The sequence below is a fragment of the Podarcis raffonei genome, chromosome Z, assembly GCF_027172205.1.
Source record: "Podarcis raffonei isolate rPodRaf1 chromosome Z, rPodRaf1.pri, whole genome shotgun sequence".
Taxonomy (NCBI): Eukaryota; Metazoa; Chordata; class Lepidosauria; order Squamata; family Lacertidae; genus Podarcis; species Podarcis raffonei.
Window position 1 is genome coordinate 50650839 of NC_070621.1, and position 17593 is coordinate 50668431.

A 17593-nucleotide genomic window follows, 5' to 3' on the forward strand; every position below is an offset into this window, starting at 1 on the left:
TCCCCCAATAACAGTACTTCTGTCTTGCCAGGATTCAACCTCAATCTGTTAGCCACCATCCAACCGCCTCCAGACACTCACACAGGATCTTCACTGGTTCTACTGGTTCACTGGGAATCCTTTGCAGATGTCTGCCAGTGCCTCTCCAGATGGTCAGGTGGTGCATCCACAGCAGTGACCAGAGGAGGAATGACCGCTGGGAGGAGCGCAGAGAGGCACTGCCATAGTGCACCTGCAGCAGCCACCTTTGCCCCAGCTGCAGCAAAACATGTCCGTCCAGTATCAGTCTGTACACAGACACAGCAGGCGCTGTAACTTTGACATCACTCACAAAGGTGAAGGTGTTAAAGCTGTCTGTTGTTCTCCCAAAAAATAATAGGTGCTCAAACTTTTTTCCGTGGACCAACACTTTCAGAATAAAATAGAAGAAAAATACTTACTGTATTTTTCCGTGTATAAGATTCCCCCTATTTTGGGGGACTCAAAATTAAGAAAATGGGGGGAGATTGCCCCCGTGTATAAGACTATCCCCCTTTTAACATTTTTATTAAAAATAATCCTAGTCTTATACACGGAAAAGTATGGTAATTTTTTTACTGATAACAGAAACATTGGAAAACAGCTAGGATTGTCCTCATTGTCACTTGATGGTCTTGCTCTCATTTTGAAAATACGTTTATCCATATTCTACAATCAATCAATCAATTGATAGCATACTATACTGCACTGAAATGTTTAATGCTTCTTTGACACATGCCATTCTCTCCTGCTGCCACACCATTTGAGAGCCACGGTTGGAGACCACGGGGGGGGGGGGGAGGCCCCTTGCCAGCATTTTGGTCAGGGGTGAAAAGAAGGTGGTGGGGCGAAATACAAGGGTTCCCTTTGGGTGGGGGCTGGGGGGTATCCTTTTGGCTGCCCTAGTTATGCCCACCCCCCAGGTGAGATCGAGGAAAGGGAGGGGTGTTGTGATGGTTGTTGAGAAGCCAGACTGAAGGAGGTGACTGAAACCACCTGTTGCCAACACAGAATGACTTTGTGCAAGGATTAATTCGTGCACGTTTATAGTATGTGACCCAGCTAATACAAACTGTGTGCACTTCAGTTTTTAGCCTCTGTGGAAAAAAGTGTTATGCACTGTATTTGTTACTACTGCCACATGCTGGCTGCTGGTTATTTAACTGTTTATATCTGATGGTACTGGAAATGTTTATCATTATGTTCCCACAGACCAAGGCTCCTTTGGGATCAAGGACAGGAACTAATTTTAGCAAGCAAATATCCAATTCTGATTTATATGGTCCATGGAGTCACGAAGAGTCAGACACAACTAAACAACAACAACAACAACAACAACAACAACAACAGACATCAATTGATATGTTTTCATAGAATCATAGAATCATAGAGTTGGAAGAGACCACAAGGGCCATCGAGTCCAACCCCCTGCCAAGCAGGAAACACCATCAGAGCACCCCTGACATATGGTTGTCAAGCCTCTGCTTAAAGACCTCCAAAGAAGGAGACTCCACTTTTCATGATTGAAAGTTTATTTTATCATGAATTAAAATATAACATCCATATTATCAAAATGAATTATTTATTTGGATTGCCATATTATGTTTTGAAATAAATTACCGGTAGCATTTAAACTGTTATTGTTAATGATGTATTGATTTGTATTTTTTATTATGTTGTGAGTGGAATAGCAGCATGGAAACTGAAATAATAAAAGCAGTTTATTTAGCAATTTAATAACTTGCATTTCAGGGAATTAGATTAGATGCCCTTGGAGTCCTTTTCAATTCTGTGATTTTATGATTCTACCCAATCTTATCTACCCAATCAAGTCAGAGCTGTATCGAAGGACCCCACAAATATATCTGTCTTATTATCTAAATGTGCAGACTAAAGAAATGGTTACTTTGATACCTTGCCACTTGCCCCAGAGAGCAAGGAAAATAAAGCATTTACCATTTTCAACAGAGATGGCCATAGACATATTAACACTAACTTAATCTACAGTATGTAATCCAAAGAAAAACCAGAATTCCCACATCCTCAAGAACAGTGAAATGGTTGGGAAATGTAAAACATCAGCATCAATATGAAAAATGCTTTGTTACTCCCTTTGACAACTGACTATTGGAAAGCTTTCACTCAATTACATTTCGAACAAATGGAATCCATGGTGCCATTGGGGAGATTTCATGGGATCCCAGTGCAACATCCTAGTGTCTGTGAGGCTTTGGTTCATTATATATTTCAGTGTCAGTTGTATACTGATATTACAGAACATTATTTCGAGCTATTATTAAAGAGAATTAAATACTTGGATTTGACAGAATCTGGGCTTCCTGCTATAAGCACGTGATAGTATGTAACCTGGAGAGTTGCTTCATTCAGAGTAAAAGCCACTGAATGCAGGGGGAAGTTTTTGGATTCCATTTCTGTCAGCTGTCATAGTGATTTGAAGACATGAGAGTATAAAGCATATCTTGCTGTCATCAAATTTACCTGCTTACATGTTTATTTGTTTTATAAACAAATCTCTGCTAATCACAAGGAACTGCATACATGTAATATATTAATTTTAACTGTAACTACTGCGCCTTTATGGAAGTTTTGGTATCATGTTTATTAGTGATCCAAGGGCCAATCCAATAAACATTCATTTATACTCACTTCATCTTGAATATTCCCAAGGGAGGGCTTTACAACCTTGTTCTGCTTCAGCATTTAGTCCATTTAGCTACCATGACTAACAGTCAATGTTATTCATAGGTAAAAAGTAGAAGAATTACATTTCAGAAGTGAAAACAAGGCACAGAACTGACTCCATTCATGAAGTTTGTATTCCAGTGTGATATGAATAAAAGTTTCATTGGACAATCCAAATTCAAATATCATGGGAAGCAGATAACAATTCATCTTCCCATATGTCATTACTTTATAAACCTATGCCATCTCTCTGTTTCCCCACGTATTGCTTCTCCAGAAATAAAAAAATTCAAAACCCCTTGGTTATTTCAATTGTGCTTTTCTGCCTCTTTTTCAGTGCTGAAACTCCTTTTTAGGTGTGGTGACCAGAATGCATTCAAAATACAAAACTGCCATACATTTATAATAAGGCATTATGATACTGCATATTATTATTATTATTATTATTATTATTATTATTATTATTCTGCCCTTCCCACAAGGGAACCCAGGGCAGTGTACAACATAATTCATGAATACAAACACCTCAAAATATTAAAATATTAAAAATTATATACCTTATGATGGAAGCCTAATGCAAACATTGATAAGTATTGACACCCATGATCTGAAAATGATTAAATGAAGATTGTCTAACACCCCATCACTAGCTTTTTTAAAAAAGTATATTAATCATAGATTAATAAAGCAAACAAGAAATAAATTAGTTAATAAAGCAAGAAGGAAAGAAATAATAAGAGAGTGCTGCAGTGCAATTCTCTGCATGTCTGCTCAGATGTAAGGGCCCATTGAGTTCAATGGGAATTTTAACCTTGATCATGAAAAGCTAAATTATAATGATGCTCCCAGAGCATCCATAATATTAAATGACTAATGATAAATACATTATACCTTTGCTTGATAAAATTTCTGGACGTCATTAATACTGTGTCAGTTTTGCAGGAAAGAGCAGCTACCATTTTTAAATTATTCCATTCTAGTGGCTCCCAATAAAAACTCTGCAGAACCCAAGTTTCCCTTTTCCTTTTACCCTCCTCAAAAGGCTGCCTTGGCGGCTTGCAAATATCTCTTACAAAGACAGCCTTTCCCCTCCGTTTCATAATCTAAAAGACACGACACAAAAGGTAGCATCTTTCAGATATTAAACCTGAGGGCAGAGACTGTCTCATCTTTTTTTTTTTTAGTTATGTTTATTAAAATTTTCAAAAAAGAGTACAAAGGAAAACAAAAAAGAGAAAAAGAAAAAAAGAGAAAAGAGAGAAAGAAAAACAGCAGTTTAAAAAGTTTACCGTAATTACATTCCATACCCAATTTCCTTGACTTCCCCACACCTGCCCTTCTTGTATTCCAATTTCAATTTTTAGCTCAGCAATTTTTATCCCCCACACTTTACCTTATTTCCTCTAATTCAATTATCTTAAACAAATTTTAACTTCTAAACCTCTATCTTTATATTTCAAAACTTATTCTTAACATACTTTCCCTAAATTCCTCCATCAATTTAATTAACCTATTTAAACTTAAAAATCCCAATCTTTATACACGAAACACTTATTTTTGATAATCTTTTGCTAAGGTCGGCCCCAAATCTCTCCCCAAATTCCCCATTTTTATGTTAGTGGCAAAAGCCAACTTAATTAAAACAGAATCATATTTTTACACCCTTTAAATTCCCGAAGCCCTCCCACCCCCTTTCCCGGTTTCGATCCCCAACCAAAGTCCATCAGTCCATCCAAAATCAGCCTGGCGATCTCACATCCGAGGCACTTAACCCTCTCTCAATTTCTCTCTGCCGGTTTTCTTGATAGTCCTTTATTTTAAATTCCGAATCTCGACGAGGCTCTGTTCCAGTAAAATCCATATTTCTTCCAGCCACACCATATTTAACAATGGAGCCAAAATCTTGTTTTTTGCTTCTCATAAGTTCAAATGTCCCAAAGGCTCCAAACTCTGTACTGTCCATATTTATATTCCATATGTCTTCAGATCCCCATAAGAGGAGATCTCTCCAGATTCCATTCTTCACTTCCAGCCAAACTTTCATTGTCATGTTCTTATTTTCAATTGTTTCCAACTTAACAGGCCTCTGGCTCTCTTTAGCCATCTGCAACATCCCAGCGCCTCCTTCTTTCTCATATTCTTTAAATGACATCTCAAATGACTCAGACTCTTTCTCCTGTTTGGCTATAAGGATTTTTGTATCAGCAACAACACTTCCCTGTTCATCTGCAGGAGCTTGAATCATATCCTTTCCAGGTTCAGCAATTTTGTTTACTGTTCCCTTCATTGTTATTACACTCATAGTCAAAACATTTGTCTGCTTCTGTAGATTTCCCAAAAGACGAAAGGTCTTTTCCAGTTCAGCCAGTATTTTCCCACTTACAGCCATTTTTGTAATGTCCTGAACCCCCTCTAGAGGGTTTCTAGTTACTTAATGACAAATTAACCTTTTCTTCTTTGTTTTTAACAATTTGTTACCAAATTGTATCAGATGTAACCAGCAAAGACAGCAAAGACACAGTTCTCCTTTTTTCCCCCAACTTTGACAGCTAATTTGACAGCTGTCAAAATCTATAAACCTCTTCCACAGGGTCTCTCCCCGATCGCTCCCGGGTTTTGGGGGAGGGGTGAATTCCATTCTCTTATCCTCCAGCACAGTCACTTAAATTGGCCCAATATAAAGTTAATTGCACTTTTCCACAAAAAAGAAAGACATTCACACAACCTTAGTAATAAAATCCTTGCTTTACGATGTTTACAAGGCGGGCAGGTTGACTTCCTTTTTAGCACCTTACCCGATCTTGCCGAATTCCCAGAAATAATTTTCCCTTTTAAGTCCAATTACCGTGTTACTCACGGGTCGTTACTTTTGATCCAAAAGTTCAAAAGAAGAAGTTAACGCTCTCCGTCCATGGCATGCGGCTTCACTCAGCAGGGGAAGCAGTCGAACTCTCAGCACCACACCTCCCTCCGTCCCCCGTTCCGAAGCCTTTAAAAAGGCTTCTTTGCGGGTCGGGGGGCGCGCAAATGGTGCCCACCGAGTCACCAGGTCCACAGGCTTCAGCGCCTGTGGTTTCTAAGGGTCCCCACGTCGCCGCCGCAGCAGAACCCGACCCCTGTTGAGCAGATTCCCTCCGGAGCTCGGAGGGAATCCGCCATTAGACGATGGCGCCAACCCGGAAGTCCTCCCAGAGACTGTCTTCTAGGTAGTTAAAGAATAGTATAGGATAGTAATAATATTGAAGCCTTGGCTGTCTAAAGTTAAGCAGAAATGTCAAAACAATAATAACATGCTCAGTAGCAAGATAGGTGGAAACATAAGCCCTTCCAATGATTTATTTGTATTATATTTAAAGCATTTTTATCCTGCTCTTGGGTTTAAAAAAGACTGCCAGAGTGACTTACAAATGTCAGAGACTGTCTCATCAGTGACATTTGTAAGTCACTCTGGCAGTCTTTTTTAAACCCAAGAGCAAAATGCTTTAAATATAATACAAATAAATCATTGGAAGGGCTTATGTTTCCACCTATCTTGCTACTGAGCATGTTATTATTGTTTTGACATTTCTGCTTAACTTTAGACAGCCAAGGCTTCAATATTATTACTATCCTATACTATTCTTTAACTACCTAGAAGGCCTTTTCTTTTAAAATTATTTTTAAAATATATTATTCAAACAATATGCAAGCGTCTCACTTAAAGCAATATTTGAACCAGTGACTTCCAGACCCACCCTATGGCTGGAAGGTGAGGCCTTCTTGGTGGTGGCTCTACCAGGTGTGCTGGGGGCAAGGGCAGGGCCTTATCAATGGTGGCTCCCCCTTTGTTGGACACCTTCCTTCATTACTGAATCTCAGAAGAAATTTAGGAACACCTCTAATTGCTCAGGTGTTTGGTGGCTGGAAGATATACTGCTTCTGGCAACTCTGAGATCCCTAGTTGTGAATAGCTTCAAGTTGTGGGGTTTTTTTATCTAAAAAAACTGGTGTGAATGTTTTGGCTGTTTTTAAAATGCTTGTGAATTATTTTTAACGGCCGCTTTGTTGTTGTTGTTGTTTAGTCGTTTAGTCGTGTCCGACTCTTCGTGACCCCATGGACCAGAGCACGCCAGGCACCTCTGTCCTCCACTACCTCCCGCAGTTTGGTCAGACTCATGTTTGTGGCTTCGAGAACACTATCCAACCATCTCATCCTCTGTCGCCCCCTTCTCCTTGTGCCCTCCATCTTTCCCAGCATCAGTGTCTTCTCCAGGGAGTCTTCTCTTCTCATGAGGTGGCCAAAGTACTGGAGCCTCAGCTTCACGATCTGTCCTTCCAGTGAGCACTCAGGGCTGATTTCATTAAGAATGGATGCGTTTGATCTTCTTGCAGTCCATGGGACTCTCAAGAGTCTTCTCCAGCACCATAATTCAAAAGCATCAATTCTTCGGCGATCAGCCTTCTTTATGGTCCAGCTCTCACTTCCATACATCACTACTGGGAAAACCATGGCTTTAACTATACGGACCTTTGTTGGCAAGGCGACGTCTCTACTTCTCAAGATGCTGTCTAGGCCTGTCATTGCCCTTCTCCCAAGAAGCAGGCGTCTTTTAATTTCGTGGCTGCTGTCACCATCTGCAGTGATCATGGAGCCCAAGAAAGTAAAATCTCTCACTGCCTCCATTTCTTCCCCTTCTATTTGCCAGGAGGTGATGGGCCCAGTGGGCATGATCTTCCTTTTTTTGATGTTGAGCTTCAGACCATATTTTGCGCTCTCCTCTTTCACCCTCATTAAAAGGTTCTTTAATTCCTCCTCACTTTCTGCCATCAAGGTTGTGTCATCTGCATATCTGAGGTTGTTGATATTTCTTCCAGCAATCTTAATTCCAGCTTGGGATTCATCCAGCCCAGCCTTTCGCATGATGTATTCTGCGTATAAATTAAATAAGCAGGGAGACAAAATACAGCCTTGTTGTACTCCTTTCCCAATTTTGAACCAATCAGTTGTTCCATATCCAGTTCTAACTGTAGCTTCTTATCCCACATAGAGATTTCTCAGGAGACAGATGAGGTGATCAGGCACTCCCATTTCTTTAAGAACTTGCCATAGTTTGCTGTGGTCGACACAGTCAAAGGCTTTTGCATAGTCAATGAAGCAGAAGTAGATGTCTTTCTGGAACTCTCTAGCTTTCTCCATAATCCAGCGCATGTTTGCAATTTGGTCTCTGGTTCCTCTGCCTCTTCTAAATCCAGCTTGCACTTCTGGGAGTTCTCGATCCACATACTGGCCGCTTTAAGTTGGTTTAAATGTTTGGTCTTGCTGTGTCTGCCATCTTGTGCTCCTTCGGCAGGAATAGGTCCCGGATTAGTAATAACTGTTTTATTATGTTTCTTCATGATGCTGTTGTCTTTTTCAATTTAAAAGTTCCCCTTGCTTTGTATATGGATATTTATCGCTTATGGGAAAGGCGCTTGGTGACAAGAGGAGAACAGGAAGAGGCGCTGAAGGCGAAGAGGCGCCAAACTCATCCCCTCAGAAACTCGGGTGCGACCGAGCCAAGAGAGAGTCCGGCGGCGAAGAAGGGCGTATGGCGCAGCCATTGGCAGGCCCACCTGAACTCGGTCCCGCCCACTTCCGCCGATTCGCGCCGCCGCCGCCGCCAGCAGCGGCCCCGCCTTCCTCCTTCCTCTCTTAGGCGCTTGCTTCCTTGCTTGAGAGGCTCCCACCAGCCTCCGCTGCGCATTACGTCATCCCCGCGCGCCGATCGGCGAAGGCCCGACTCCTCGCGTCGCATCGCGTTCGCGTCTCAGCTCTCGCCGGAAGCTTCCCGCTGGCCTTTCGTGCGCGTGCGCGGCCCCGGCAGTGCCTGTGAGGGAACGAGGCAGACGATGGCGGCCGCCTCTCTGTGGAAAGGGCTGGTCGGCGTCGGACTCTTCGCCCTGGCGCACGCGGCCTTCTCCGCCGCGCAGCGTGAGTGGCTCCGGCCTCCGCCTGCGGCGGCAGCGCCCCGTCCCCATGTCCTACGCGCATGCGCATATCCTGGCGGAGGGGGTGTCCTGGTGGGCTTCGCCGCCCCCCTCGCCGCCCGGCCCAGCCCCCCCTCCTGGGAAGGTGGCGGGGGGCGCCGAGGGTTCCCAGGCGGGGCGGGGGCGCGAGCAGGACGTGTCTTCTGGAATGTGCCGCCTCCCTGGGGGGCGGCCCGGGCAGGGGGGGTCCCAAGGGCCGCTCGGGTTTCTGGCTGGCCCGGGGCCGCCAGCGTTTCCCCGCCTCACCTACTGGGAGGGAGGGAGGGAATTCCGCCTGCCGCGTTTAGATGAAAAGGAGGAGGGAGGGTCGTAAATTGCGAGGGTAGAATTAACCAGTGCCGGATTTACGTATAAGCTCAACAAGCTCTAGCATAGGGCCCCACTCTTTTGGGGGGCCCAAAAAAATTAAGGGGGAAAAAACCTGGATGTACATTTCCAAAATATAAGTTCAACAATTACTTTGATAAAATACATATTTGGTTATGTGCAAATGGCTTTAGATACCTATGAGGTCCATAAATTACCATATAGCATATACTCAACACAAAAAACAGCAACAATTTGTTGTGGGCAAAAGACAGCTGGACATATCAAGGGCCCCATTACCTTCAGGAGCTTATAGCTTAGGGCCCCATCAAGCCTAAATCCGGCCCTGACCACCACGGAGAAGAACGTGGCTGTGCAGCATGGGAATTGTGGTAGAGTTGGAAGGGGATCCCGTGGGACATCCAGGGCAGATGCAGGAGCAGTTTGTAGGCACAATCCTGCTCTGGTTGACTGCATTCAGTAGGGCTTGCTCTCAAGTAAGGGTGCATAGGGCTGTAGCCTTGCTGTGGGTGAAGCTTACGCTGATTGGAGCCCGCAACTTTTTTCAGGTGTGTGAGACATCAGGAGATAGAATTTTATGAGACGCTAGTGAAATACCCATTATTACGTATGGCAGCCATTGGAACCTGGGAGGGATGGATTGTTGCCTCCTCACATTCCCAGATACTGAGCATTGTACACATTCCCGGTACCATCCTGATTTCTGGTTTTTGTCCATGCTCGACTGTGGTGGGAAAATGTCAGACCTTATCTTAGGCTGTGTAGTTGTTGGATCCCAAGACCTTAAAAAGAACAGTCCACAAAAGGTTTCTCTGATCTCTGTAGCACTAAGATGGTGAATGGCACCTGGTGAAATTTTGCCTTTATGTACGTCTCATAGAATTCTAAGACTTGACAGTGAATAGAACAAAGACTTTTAATGGCTGGAAATGGAACTTGATGTGGAAAGACTATGGGGTGTAGTGGGTGGAATAGGAGTGCCATTAGAAGTCAAGGGGATCAGTTGGATTGGTGTGACACCAGCGTACACTGTGGGAGAGAGGTTGGGAGAACTAGGCTGGTGTTAGGATAAAGGCAGCTGGTGAGTAGCAGGTGCTTGACTAAGGCAATAGGGAATAGATGTTGTATCAAGTATGATGTGGAGACAGTATGTTTTCGTCAGTTGTGTGAATGAAGGGAGTCTTAAGCTCAGCAGGTGGTGGTCATCTCAGCAGAAGTGCTGGATTAATCATACAACTCCTGATGCAATGTGTTGCTTGATCTGGTCTCTACATCTGTAATCTGTACGCCAGATGAGCTAACAATAACCATGCAAATCCCTTCAGGGTTATGTGCGTCAGTATGAATCCCCCAGATACAGCAGTCAAGATTTTAATGGGAACAGCTTGTTGGGAACATATCTAACCAGTTTTGTAATACAGTGGTACCTCGGGTTACAGACGCTTCAGGTTACAGACTCCGCCCACCCAGAAATAGTACCTCGGGTTAAGAACTTTGCTTCAGGATGAGAACAGAAATCGTGCGGCGCCAGCGGGAGGCCCCATTAGCTAAAGTGGTATCTCTGGTTAAGAACAGTTTCATGTTAAGAACGGACCTCCGGAATGAATTAAGTTCTTAACCTGAGGTACCATTGTATCTAGATTGGTTACTGGTTTGCTTCGAAACTCTGTTCAAGTTGTTGGTTTTAACCTTGGAAACTCATAATTGCTTGAGACTCTGGTCCCTAAGGTTTGCCTTCTCCCACATCAGCCTTCAGTAAGATCTCCTACTGAGGCCCCTATGAGAGCCACCACCATTAAAGATAATGTGGGCAATAATGAAGGAGAGGGTTTTCTCATATGTGGCAGGCCAGTTGTAGAGTATAATTGAAAGTAGTATTGGGGAATGCTGTATTTTAGAAGATACTTCATGTTTTGCTGCTTTAATTGCTATTTCACATGTGCATTCTGCTGTGTTGACTACTTTTCATTATATATTATTTTATTTAAAAATTGCATTGCATACCACTCTAGGATAAATATTAAGAAGAGTATTATAGAAATACCAAAAATGGATGAGTAGCTGGGCTAGTAATTTCATGGGCCTCTCCTAGAACTGTCACACAATGGGTTTTGGTGACTGGACTGGTGGCATGCTGCCAGACCTTGGCCTAGTCCATAAAATACTTGGATTGAAGGCAGCCAATGTGATTTCCCCATTTGTATCTTTTTGCTCTAACATAGATTGTAATCTGTGGGGTAGGGACAGATTCTCTCTGATATGGGCACTTGGACACTGTTCAAGTTACCAGTTAAAATAGTACGGTAGAGGCTTGTCACCACAACTCTATATGTGTGTACTGACACCCTGGCCAACAAACATGAGTGACTGCTGACATAGTACCAGTTGTAACATTTTCAGCTTAGTTGTAAAATTGCATTGTGAATTTGCACAAACTCCCATATTTCTAGATCAGGGCAGTCAGTTGAGCAGGAGAAGCTAGATGGTGGAGTGATTTGTTTCTGTTGCCAGCAGTGATTCCCTGTTATGACAAGTTTGGGAGAACAGTTTAATATGCATACTGAAGCAACATAGACTGGTTGCCTTTAGTTGAAATAGTGATTAGTGGTTGTCTAAATGAGCTTGAGGCCTTTCTGTAAGATACGTGAGGAGAAGGGTCATGGCATGCAGAAAGACATCTCCAGGTATGTATGGGCAAGACCTGACTGAAGCCCTGCAGAACTGTTGCCAATTCTTGTGGACAAGTGCAGTAAAGAACTGACTTGGAATAAGGCAGCAGAGAGCTACCAGTGATTCTCTTGCATTACTCAGTTATAGCTGTTGGACACATTTCTCTTGTGTGCACTATGGAGATTAGTTAATCCACCAAGGCAAGATTTGAAGATCTGATAAATAATCAGAAAGAGAAACTGAAGCGGAGGTGGCTTTTTACCTGTAGTGGAGTTGATAGAAAACCCAGCTGTGTGGCCCCTTTTTTGCTCCGTGAACATAGAAAGGAAATCAGATTAATTTACCAGCATGTCTTCATTTTGCAGATCGCTCCTACATGAGATTAACAGAAAAGGAAGATGAAACTTTGCCAATAGATGTAAGTTAAATGTTCTTTTTCTTTCAGTGATGCAAGTGCTGACTTGACTGTGATCCGTAAGATGACACATTTCCATTTAAACTAGTATGGTTGCAATGGAATAAGGTGGGGGGATGAAACATCCAGGAACAAATTAAACGTTTTCACTGGCTTGTGGACTTGTATGGATAGTGTACTGTGTAACTTAATTCTGGCTTTTGTTTTTTACTTTGCCCTGTTTCTACTGACTGAATCTGAGCTCTTGTGTCACCATGCTTCTTCCCCTAATCTGCAGCCTGCATTGCAGTGTGACTGAGATTCATCTGAAATTTGGCATCTTCCTCTTCTCCCTTAGCAGCATTCCTTTAGGAATTGCCACTCTCTCCAGTCAGTTCTTTGAAAGCCTCTGCTTTACTCCCCACACTCTGCAGAACAAACAGCCTCTCCCTCTAGCATTTGGCAGGTATTTGTTTGCATGGAGCTGTTGTGTGGTATCTGCTATCCACTTTCCAGCCTAATGTAGTCATCCTTCAAAAATTATTACGTATCAGTGTGAGGCATCCTACCCATTCCCACCCACCTCTGCCCCTCCTCCTTTCCACACTAGAGGACTAGATAAGGTTGAGAAGTAGTTGCCAGGCTCATGCCTATTCAGCCATGTAAATAACTTGAGGTGTCTCAAGTCCAAAATTAACCCTTCTGCATTGCACATTTCTGAAGCCGTGAGATTTCCCATCTTGAAAAGCACAGTGGTTGGATATTTAAGACCAAACACGAGGGGGAATTCTATTAGCAGTATTTTACTTAAGTCACTCAAGTGCTGTTTACTTTTTAATCTTTTACAGATAGTGCTTCAAACACTGTTGGCCTTTGCGGTTACCTGTTACGGCATAGTACATATTGCAGGGGAATTTAAAGACATGGATGCTACTTCAGAGCTGAAGAATAAGTATGTTTTTACCCATTTCTTTCTGCTGGAATTATTACTTTGCTCAGTGCTTTGCTTTTTATTCTTTCCCCCACCCTTTACATCAGGCAGTCTTCCAGGTCTGTTTAAAGAGGAGGGTTTCTCTCTCCTGATCAATTAGAAGACGTTTAGCAGTTGTTATTTCATCATTTGCACAATGCTGTAAGATTGAGAAACTACAGCTTGCTGTACTTCCCTCTCACACAGGGCAAAGTTAAAAGAAACCTGTTCTATGCTGCATATCTATTAGTAATTGTTATTATTGGATTTATTAGTTACTTTTTCTTTGCTACTGCAACTCAAAGCAACTTACACACATTAAAACCAGGGGTGTGTGGGTGGGTGTATCCCCACCCACTCTAAAAGACCAGATAGTTAAGAGCCAGATGCCTGGTTAAAAAGGAAAGTTTTTGCCATGTTGACTATGAAACCTACATGATTAGCAGGTATCCACCATCTGAATATCAGCAGAAAAATAGGAAGGCTGTAACCTTCATGCCCAATTCCTGTTGGACTCTTGTGGGAAGCAGGAGGAAGGAAGAGATGGCTGCTTGATCCAGCAAGACTCTTCATGGGGTGATGGGAGCCAAAGGGAGATTGCTCAGGAAGCGGTGGAGATAATGGAGAAAATGGTAGAACAGGCTCTTCAGTTTAGCGCATCCTGGACTTCTGCTGCTTTTTCTGCCTCCCATTATCCTACCAGGCTCTGGCCTTAACTCCATCTTATTGCCACATTTTTGGTAGCCATCTTTGGCCTGGCCCCAGCATCCTTCTCTGTCCTGATGCCCCAGTGTGGTTCCTGTGGTTTGTCACTGCTGCTGCTGCTGCTGCTACTTCTAGCTAAGAACAGATCATATTTTTATCTTGGAGTTTGATTCTTATCTCTCTGCTTGCCTCCATTGCAAGCTGTGTTTGCTGTTGCTGGTTTTTTCATGTGATTTTAATTTTTATAAGCTACCCTGAGCATTGCATATTCATTTGAAGGGTGGAATAGAAATTCTCACTAGTATTGGGGCAGGAGGCCAAGTTTGAACTTTTTAATATGTCCAAGGAAGATCTGAAGGTAACCTTGGCTATGGCATTTTAACCAGAATAGGACTGTGAATTAACAGTTATGATTTGTTGCCAATTGCACTTCTCTCCTTTTTGTTCTGCTTTTTGTTTCAGGACATTTGACACATTAAGGAACCATCCATCCTTCTACGTTTTTAATCACCGGGGCAGAGTATTATTCCAGTCCCCAGACACGGTCCATTCTTCCTCCAGCAGGGATGCTTTGTCGTCTAGCGCATCGCTGAAGTTGCGAAAATTCGAACCTCTTCGCCGTTAAAGATTTTTACAGATTATTCTAAAAATAGAACAGGACACTGAGCCGTAACATTGGAGTTGGGGGTGTAAACACTTTTATTTCATTTCTGGAGCAGTATTTATATTGATCATCCAGACTTTATAAATATATATATATATATAATTATTAAAAAGGACCTTCTTCAAACACTGTTAATGACAATGACTGAATTTTGAATTGGCAAAACAGTGTAAATTGTTGCTAGAATTATGCTGTGAAGCATCACTTTACTTTTTGTCCATTAGCCCACCATCATGGTTGATTCAAATTTAGTGAAAGCAAATTCTTTATTTCCAAAAAGTAGGTGATTGTTTTAATGCCACAGATGAGCACAGAAGAAAGGGGTATTGGCTTATGCTGCTGTTCTGTTGAATGCTGAGGAAGGGGGCTGCTTTGTGTCTATCCCTTCCCTCCCATCCTTAACACAGAAGACAATGGTGATTGTGTTTCTTTCCTGTCTTCAGCACTTTGGCTGAAGTAATGTGGTCGCTGTTATGACCAGCATCAGAGACATTCAGACAGGCGGTTCTGAAGTGGGAGCTTTACCCAAACTGTTGCCAGGGACACAAAAGCTCCCTTCGTTTATTGCTCAGTGTCCTTGAGCTACCTTGAAATGCTCACAGGTTTTGAAGGGAAATGGATCATTTTTGAGAGCCATTGGAGATCTCACTGGGGGTTAGGCAGGAAGGATGCTTACATCCTTACTACACCATCTGTAGTCTCATCCACTTTACACCAAGCTCCTGCTAATTGTAGCAAGTGATGGCTGTTGCCTAAGCTGGGAGCAAGGTGGATCTGCAACAGGATTACTGCTGCAAAGCAGGAGGGCTGTACCTGAGGAAGGGCTGCAGGTCTGGGTGAGGATGGGACTGCTACATGAGCGAGTGGCTTATAACGTACAAGGATCTCAGGGACTGCTTAGGATGTCTGTCTTGAGATGCCACAAGGCTGTTCAGTTTGTTTTTGTAACGTGGACAAGTTGTTTCCTGACTTTCTGCTCAGAAGGGTGCATTTTAATCCAGCTCCCTCCATTTAGAAGTGTGCACTCTCACTGAAAACGTAGGATGAAGTTTGTCCAGAGGTGGGAGAGCTGCTTTGCTTTTGTTTAAACAATTTACCCCGTTTGTCTTGTTTTTCCACTTTGCTGCATTGCTCTTTTGCTAATGGCATCTCCGAGTCACCTGCCTTGGAGCATGTGGGGTGTTTAAGCAGAGGGAATAGATTCCTGTCAATTCACTAAATTTAGTTTGTCCCCATGTTTGTTTGCCATAGATTTAAACTGGTTGGAGTGGGCTGCAGGAAAGCTGTCCGTCTCTCCTTGGCTGCAATGGCGTGTTTACATTTTACTTTTTCTGCAGTGAAAGAAAGGTGCCCCATCCACTTGTGGCAGCACAGTATAGACGCATGGGCATCAACTGCCGGTGCACTTGTGATAGAATAAAACAATGCATTCCACCCAGTATGGTTTGCTCTTCCCTCTGCATGGTGGTTCCTGGTTCCACAAAAGGCACCCTAAGCACAGGGGTCAGGATGGTTGAGCTGTGAATGTAAAGAAGACATGGCCTTGTTTAAACTCAGATTGCTGCTTGTTCATGGAAGTTATTTTAGTGTTACAGTCCCCCCCAAGTACACGCAGTGGCAAACTGAACATAAAGTCTGTTGTTATGTAATGGCCTTACTGTTCCCTACCATCCCTTGTCCTGGAGTGAAGACTCCTGCTCTGTAAAACCTGAAACAGTGCTTCAGAACTAAGCACGGAGAACAGCAGCTGGTGGGATCTCCTTTTCTTGACGAGAGAGGCTGCAGGTCTTATGCTTCACCTACTTGATGGTTCACTTTAATATTTCCTTTAAAGCCAGTGAGGGTCTCCCAGCACATTTTCAGAATTACAGCTGCTACTGTTGGGAGTTAAGAGCCAAGTTTTTCTTGACCCTGTATGGGTGATCTGGGCTGCATAAAAGGATCTTGTCCCTTGTGGTAACCCGGCTCCCTGTGGATCTCATTGCATAAAATTGAGGTGGGGTGAGAAAAGTACCCAATCCAATCTTGCAGTGCAGTCCTGAATGTTTGCTAGGAAAAGGTTGCACAGTGCAGTGGAGCTTGTGGGCTATTGGCTGTGCATAAGAGAATGGCCGGTGTCACAGGTGTCCTTCAGTTTGAACTCCCCTCCCCCTGTCTTAGTACCATGTATGAAAATCATTTTCAGCTAAACTCTCCTTATTAACCAGGTGCCTACAAACCTGGCAAGAACCTGCTTTGGGTTGCCAAAAAGGCTCCATCACAGCAGGGCATCGCTGCATGAACGGAGTCCTCCCCATGTTTGTGTTTTAAGTTTGCAACCTATTGAATGCCCTTTGGGCATTTAAACTTGCAAGGAGTAGCAGCTTGAAGCTCCAGCATTGATATTAACTATCACGTGTGCAAAACTTGTTCTTTCATTTTTGATCTTGCATTGCCTAATAAAGAACCAACATCCTTAAAAAGCACATGGGGTATGAATTCTTTCTTCAAGGATTGAACTAAGAAAAATGTCACTTTTATAAAGCTGAAGGGTGGTTTTAAATACACCCATTATTCATGGTCTGCACCCCCATGCTATAATGGCAGCTGGAAGGGAAACGTGCTTACGGGCTACTATAGAACATTTTTCCCAGGCCTTATTTCAGGAGGAAGACATTGCCAGGAAAGCATGCAAGCAACTGAATCCTAGTGCTACAGTTAGAAGCCCATGACTTGAATTCTCTGTACAAAAAGCTTACCTGTTTTTTGAAAAGCTAGCATTACTTCTCACCATCTGAGTTGGCAACTTCTTTTGAATACGTAAGATTTTTTCAGTATAAGATTATTGAGGCAGGCAGAGCTCCAGCTTTAGCCTGAAGTAGCAGCATAGGAGCAGCTCCTCTATTTGAGAGACACCCACTAGAATTTTATAAATAGCAGCTTGCATGCTTTCCTGGCAATGTCTTCCTCCTGAAATAAGGCCTGGGAAAAATGTTCTATAGTAGCCCGTAAGTTTCTACTGTGCCTGTAGAAGGGACGCGGGTGGCGCTGTGGTCTAAACCACTGAAGCCTCTTGGGCTTGCTAATTGGAAGGTTGGTGGTTCGAATCCCCATGACAGGGTGAGCTCCCGTTGCTCTGTCCCAGCCTCTGCCAAAC

The 17593-nt window shown here is 43.1% G+C and overlaps 1 protein-coding gene across 1 annotated transcript; it reads left to right on the plus strand.

The window, feature by feature from the left end:
* The first annotated feature begins 8494 nt into the window (after window positions 1-8494).
* MMGT1 (membrane magnesium transporter 1) lies at window positions 8495-16922 on the plus strand. Its single transcript, XM_053374325.1, has 4 exons — window positions 8495-8671; window positions 12090-12142; window positions 12967-13070; window positions 14256-16922. The coding sequence occupies exons 1-4, from the start codon at window positions 8590-8592 to the stop codon at window positions 14416-14418; spliced, it is 402 nt and encodes a 133-aa protein (XP_053230300.1). The 5' UTR covers window positions 8495-8589; the 3' UTR covers window positions 14419-16922.
* The last annotated feature ends 671 nt before the right edge of the window (window positions 16923-17593 follow it).